At 42.9% G+C, this 7398-nt stretch overlaps 1 protein-coding gene across 1 annotated transcript; it reads left to right on the forward strand.

Annotated features, from left to right (window-relative positions):
• LOC133885217 (uncharacterized) lies at positions 1-928 on the forward strand. Its single transcript, XM_062324891.1, has one exon. It carries the CDS (start codon positions 149-151, stop codon positions 593-595), a length of 447 nt encoding a protein of 148 aa, XP_062180875.1. The 5' UTR covers positions 1-148; the 3' UTR covers positions 596-928.
• The last annotated feature ends 6470 nt before the right edge of the window (positions 929-7398 follow it).

Here is a 7398-nt window from a genome sequence, read left to right on the forward strand (position 1 = left end):
TCGTTCTTCTAACTCTGAACAAGTCTCCTCCCAATCGCTTACTCTGACCACTCCTCACTCTATAACTACGAGCCCACAGAACGCCACTCCAGCACACACCCATCAGCCTCCTCCAAGATCCTCACTCTAGCTAGGCACATACGTCGACATGGGCAACAGCTTGCCGCTGCCATGCGTGTGCCACGATGCCAACATGGTTGCCACCACCGCCGCCGCAGCCAAGAAGAGGAGGAGGAAGAAGCCAGCCTGCTGGAACGTCGTAAGGGCACCAGCGAGGCATGTGGTTCCGGTGGTGGACATGCCAGCGGAGGACGGCGAGGTGGCGGTGGTGGAGGAGGAGGGGGCCAAGGAGGTGTGGCCCGGGTGCCGCGTGGAGCCGGTCGGCCACGGAGAGGACGGCCGCCGGGTGCGGGTGAAGATCGTGATGAAGAGGAAGGATGTGGCAGAGCTGGTGGCGAGGCTGGAGCAGCGGGGCGCCGCGGAGAGGAAGGCACGGATGGACGAGCTCAACACCGACCTCGGCGGCGGCAGCGTCACGATGAGCCCGTGCCGGGATGCGTGGAGGCCGCGGCTCGCGAGCATACCGGAGAACTAGTAGCGAGCCCTGCTCCCTTGCCGCCGATCTGCATGCACGGTTGGTCTTACAATAGTCCACCATGTAGCTGTACATTTTTGTAGTAGTGTGCTACTGTTGTCCAGGGACACAACGTAATTAGAAGGTACCGTAAAATTTATCTTCTTTTTATATACCTTTTCTCTTTGGTTTATGAGAGTTGTGAAGTAGATCTTCTTGGTCGAACGGAGCATTCGAAGGGGTGGCAGCAAAACAATAGATCTTTCCTCTGGCTGGCTGGGCTCTGGTGTTAATGAACATGATATGCATATATTCATGTGTAATCTTGCTGCTTGGAACACGCATGTACACACTCTCTCTCTCTATAGATATAAAATACACCGTACTGTAACTTGACCAAGCGCAAAACTGCACAGGCTGCTAGTGAATTATTTCTCGTTTCGAACCCTGTGTTTGTGTACGACAACACGGAGCCAGAACGCATCTCGATCAGCGCGGCGGCTGCGAAAATGTCTAGCGCCGTGCGTCACCTTTTGGATTTCTATGTACACTCTACGCCGGCACTGCCCTGAGGGCTGAGCCCATGAGTGAACGGATGGAAAGACACCAGAACCATATCGCGGTTGACATCTCGAATTCCTGGTCGTCGTCCTTCAGTCTTTCCACTCCATCGAAGCCGTCACAATTACTGACCAGCGAGGCAGTGACCACTTCAACGCTGCAGGCTGCCGTGAACCAGCCAATACGTTCGCCATCCACGACATGTTCAGGCGTGCTACAGTGCATGCGTGCGTGCCTTCATTTTCTCCGGAAGCCTGCAGGCCAGTACAAAATATGCAGGAAGTGAGATCGCAGCACCGACGCTGTAGCGGCGACTTCGTTTTTATTTTTAAGACGAGCGGAGCAGATGACTTGCGCTGTGTTTGGTTGGGTTTTGTTGACTTCTGTTCGTTGAAGGTAGAAATCTAGAAAAGATTTTCTAATTTTTTTATATAGAAAATTAAAAATTTATTAAAAAACTAATAGTAAAAAACCATCAGCTAAAAAAACAGAAGCTATCTTTTAAAAAAATACTAAAAACATCAGTCCAACCAAACAGCCTATTCGTTACAGCTTAGCGTCTGTTCTGCTGCCTGTATTTCACAGCATATTCCATTCACACCTACTGACGATCTCTCTGAAGATGTGTACATTTTTTTCTATTATCAAGACAGTAACATCAAAGTTTTTTAATTAAACAGTAACATCATATCCTTCAAAAGAGACAAGATGTCAGAGGTAGAGAAGTTTGGAACCTATGATTTTGCCTGATGCAGGATTTATCGTTGCCCAAGTCAGCTCGAGAGTAGAGGTCCACGTAGATCGTTTGCGGGAAAAAATCTAAAAATAGACGATAGACATAATCGTATTTATTAAAATAGACAATATATTAGTATATTTGTAAATCTAACATATGTATTCAGACTTAAATATAAAAAATCGATTCTATTACCTGAGATACCGAAAACTCATGAGGTACCGAATACAATGTTGAAAATAGACAGCCCCGCTTGCATCACGTCAATCGGTGTTTTTGGCGTGGTAGGTCATATCGTGTCACATCGTTTCGCTTTTGCTATCTTTTTGAACACGTGCTACCGTGTTTTGCTATAAGGAGCCGCAGTGCGATCAGAGAGCAGATGAGCAGCACAAGCAAGGGAGTAAAGGAGAGGAGAAGCAGAAGTGCAACACGTGGAAAAGAGAATTATTACGAGGTGAGGAGTAGTAGCAGCGCGGTGAGAGGAGAATCAGCACGAGACGAGGAGGAGCAGTAACACGAGTTATAGTAAATACTTAAATTATGTATTTAATTAATACTTGCAGCATTAATAGTAATTAGAGTAAGTAGATTGTTTAATATGTTCACAATGAATCTCTATCAATCATTAATGCTACAATTTTTCTAGCTTTCACAGGGAATTCTATGCTCCAGCCCCCAGTTAAGCCCATACACTCGATCAATGCACCAGCCCTCAGCCACCATAAATAACCTCACACTTATCCATAGATAGACCACTCATTCATCAGCTCTCTCAACTGCAATGTCTTTCTCAGCTCCACCAAACTCACCTAAGAAACATTGATGAATTTTTATTCACTAGAGGGTCGAACCACCGATGTACTTATGTGGCTACTAATATAGGCTTCGTGAGTCCCAGGACATCTCCTACACCTATAGCATATGCTTCTTCATGTGTGCCAACTACCAGTATGACAAGCCTCGACATGTACCGTACAAATATCCATCGGTATAGCGATGTATATTACTAATATGGCACTTTCTGTATGATTTCATGCACTGTCTTACTAATCTACCCTCTTGTTTCATTTGTCCAGTCTTCTCATATATCTATGTATTCATACAACAGCTGGATATGGATCAAAATACGCACTAGAAACGGTGGATCAACATGAGCATGTGGTGGGGAAAGAAGTGTATGAATGCTGGGAGTATAAGCAACAGTAGGAGGTACGGATGTCAATGGGGAATTCCCCATCGGGGAATGGCTCCCCATTCCTGTCCCTGCACGAAGGAAAATTCCCCGTCCCCATCCCTATCCCCGCTCGCGGGGACTATTTTCTCCCCATCCTCGTCCCCACACGAGGAATGGAGACCCGACGGGGAACCCGTCCCCGCCCACCTAGGCCGAGGCAGCCCACTGGGCCAACCCATACCATGCCACGACGCCAGGGCGTGCCTGGCTAGGCTAGGCTGAGCGCTAGCGCCCGCCTGGGCCGCGCATCTAGCTCCCGCCTGGTCCAGTCGCGCACGCTTGGGCCACCATGGCTGGGCCGAAACGAATCCCTGCGAGGAAACAGAGACATGGACTGCTTTCCCATACCCGTCCCCGCTAGACCCAACGGGGATATGATTTGTACCATTTATATCCCCGCGGGTGACAAAATCTCCCCATCTTCGTCCCCTAATAAGGGAATTCCCCGCGAGAAATCGGAGATCATGTCCCTATTGACATCCCTAGTAGGAGGAACTACGGCTCAATCGTCAGGAGGAGGAGCGTATGAGGAATGCAGCCAAGGAGCGCACTGCGGCTGAGGCACACGAAGCGGAGAGGGAAAGGAAGCGAGAGATGACCTGTCGTGCTAAAGTGGAGAGCCCCGATGCCCTGCGAAAGGGTAAATACTCTTGGTGCACTCAGTAGAGAGCATCTATTGTAATCCGGTCTATTTTTATTTCTAAGACATGTTTGGTTTAGTAGTGATACACTATTAAGTTAGTCTTTAGACGTACCGTACATGCCAATGTTTGTTATCGTCATCTCTTTATGGTCAGAGTAAAACCTCATATCGCATGTAATATTTATTAGTATATGCAATATCTATACCGGGTTATATGATAATCGTACTTCACAACTATTATTATTCGATAAATTAGATTTTGTATGCTCGCGACGCTACTTCACTAAAAAGTTACCTACACAAATACTAATAAATAATAAAATATCGATAAAATTATGTTGAAACAAATTACACACACTTATCCAATTCATTTCTTTATTTATTCGCTCGTGCTCTAATAAAACTAAATTATGCTACAAAACCAGTCCGCACATATTTTATAGCAAAACACGGCAACGCATGGGTTAAAAAAAGCGACAAAAGTGAAACGACACAACATGACGTGATTGTCGCACCGAAAGCACCGACGCGACGCGACATGAGCAGTCAGCCTGTATTCGACTATTCGGTACCTAAGCTACTGAATACTGTCATGTTCACCGTATTCAGCACCCTAGGTGCCAAATACAAGAAATTTTCGATACTTGATGTGCTGAATACTGTGAACGGTGTCGTAATTGGTATCTCAAGTACCGAATATAGGAGTTTTCGATGTCTCATACATCGGAATTTATTTTTCGATGTTTGAGATGCCGAATATATATGCTAAATTTATAATATATCGATATTAATATGTTATCTATTATGATAAATACTCTATAGACTATTTTTAGATTTTTTTGCCGAGCATTTGCATGTTGACTCATTCACATCCATGAGTCGGAATTGTCACGGCGTGATGGCGCCACCATTTATTGGAAAACCAAACATCTCGATCTGCGAGGCTTGCCACTTGGCAATCTTCGTCGACACTTGGCAGAGCATCTCCTCGATGCACAACACACCACCCAAATCGTTACGAGAACACATCAGCATGCAATACAAAAAAAACCTTACACGGTGTCGGCAACAATCAAAAGCAGAGCTGATAATTCAGTTTGGAGCCTAACTGGGGTTTATGGACCGCAAGAAAATGATGAAAAACTGATCTTCCTGACGGAAATCAGAGGATTACATCAGATGATGCACACAAAATGGTTGGTTATGGGTGATTTTAACCTCACACACAAAGCTTCGGATAAAAACAATAATAGGGTCAACCCAAGGCTAATGAGCAGTTTCAAGTCGGCACTCGACGATCTTGAATTGAAGAAACTACACCTTCATGGTAGGAAGTTCACTTTTTTATTTTTATTTTTTTTTAAAAACTTTATTAATTCTCAATATTACATTAAGGTGATACAATATAAGAGTGTTCTTCTAATCTCTGCATAGTTAAGATGCACACAGTCAAAACAAAAACAAAAAACAAAATGGCAAGACCAAGAATGAAACCAACAAGCTAAAATGAAAATTCTTAGGCATGATTATTGAGATTAGCTTCAATGCATATCTTAGATTGTTATCCAAACCGGCTGAAGAGCTCCCGAGACACTCGCTCCCATCATAGTAAATAGCACGTGATGCTCCTACTAGTGCAACACAGATCACGAGCGAAGCTATTGTGTACATGTAAAAATAATCTGCAAAGGAGAAATAGATTTCTTCTAGTTAAAGATAATATCATTTCTGTATAGTCATATGGACCAACAAAAAGTGGTTGCTGCCACCAATATATTAGCTTTCAAATTTTTACTAATACCTTGAAACCAATTCCTAAACATATTCGATGCACTTTGTGGTGGGTAAAGATTTAAGATCACCTAGACTATGAACCATGCAGAATAGGCAAAATGACAATCATAGTAGAAGTGCTTAATTGTCTCATTTTTGTGACAAAAGCAACAATTCTAGTTCCCTACCTATTATCTTTTAATCAGGATATCTTTTGTTAAAAAAAATTCTTTCTGAAGGTACTAGAGCAATTTTTTTTTATTTTTAACCGTATTTTAAGCTTTCATATTGGGTTGTTTGTGATTGGTTTATCACCTTGCACACGAACCTTGTGAAGGGAGTTGATGGAAAATATTCCGAACTAGTTTAAGCTTCATCGGATTTCATCACGTTCATGGGCCAAGGTGATATTGAAAAGGCAAGCCAATAAATCTGTCCATACTATCAACTTTGGACCATCAAGATCCCACTTGAAATCTATGTTTGTAGGATTATTTTGTAGGTCCAAAGATACAATCTCTTGTTTGTTTCGCGCTATAGTATAAAGCTGGGGATGTTGGTCTCTTAGGGGGGAATTGCCCAACCAAATGTCCTCCCAAAACCTGATTTTGGAATCATACTTTACATTGAAGGTGTCATAGCGGAACATGTCGTGTTTTACTTTCTTCAGACCAACCCAGAAGTGAGAGTCACTTAGTTTATCTTCAATCTACAAAAGAGACTTGGACCCCATATATTTGTTCCGCGACAAATTTTGCCAAAGCCCGTCTTTGGTTAGGAATTTATATAACCAATTGGAAAGGAGAGCGGCGTTATAGATCTCTAGATCCTGAATACCTAGTCCTCCCTGGTCCTTGGGTTTACAAATGACTTTCCATTTTACAAACAATACTTCTTTTTCTGACTATCGCTTTGCCAGTAAAATCTAGAGCAAAAGTAATCGAGCCTTTTGAGTACCCCACGAGAAATATCGAAGAAGGGTATCATGCTTACTACCCGTGGTAAGATACTTAGCCTTACAACTGCTCAATCTCTTTTTAATATGTTCTTCAACTCCTTTTCTAGTCTGAATTCATGAGTTTATGATAGTGAATTGGGATACCTAGATAGCGCAGGGGTAGCTCACCCTTTACACATCTAAATATCTTTGTATATTGATTGTTTTTATCTTGTGCTGAGCCGAAACAGAACAATTCACTCTATGGAAGTTTATTTTTAGTCCTGAGAGCTCCTTGAATGCATAGAGCAACAGCTTCATGTTTTCTGTCTTTTCCAAATCATCTTCCATGAAGAGGATGGTGTCATCGGCGTATTGAAGGATTGATAGCTTATTGTCTACTAGATGGGTCACGATTCCTTCAACTTGGTCTTCTTCTTTAGCTCTCTAGATTAGGACTGCTAACATATCTACGACGATGTTGAACAATATCGGAGAGAGCGGCTCTCCTTGACGAAGGACCTTTTTTGTTTGGAAGAACTTTCTGGTTTATCATTCACTTTGACTGCTACACTACCTCAGAAATAAAATTTTCAACCCAAGAGCGCCATTTAGACTAAAAACCTTTGATCTAGAGGAATTATAGGAGAAATGGCCATTTAACTTTGTCGTATGTCTTCTCAAAGTCAATTTTGAGTATTACCCTACTCTTGTTTTTACAGTGGAGTTCATGCATCGTCTCATGTAAAATGACCACCCCTTCTAAAATGTTTCAACCTCGCATGACGGCGGTCTATGTGGGACAAATTATTTGGTCCATGACACTATTTATTCTATTGGTGGACACTTTAGTGAAATCTTGAAGCTAACATTTAGCAGACAAATCGGACTATATTGTTGTATGCGGTAAGCTTCTTTAGTTTTTGGTAAGAGTGTG

Source organism: Phragmites australis, chromosome 11 (genome assembly GCF_958298935.1).
Source record: "Phragmites australis chromosome 11, lpPhrAust1.1, whole genome shotgun sequence".
NCBI lineage: Eukaryota > Viridiplantae > Streptophyta > Magnoliopsida > Poales > Poaceae > Phragmites > Phragmites australis.

Coding starts and splice junctions, on each gene's coding strand:
- LOC133885217 (XM_062324891.1), top strand. CDS start 149: ATGGGCAACAGCTTGCCGCTGCCATGCGTGTGCCACGATGCCAACATG.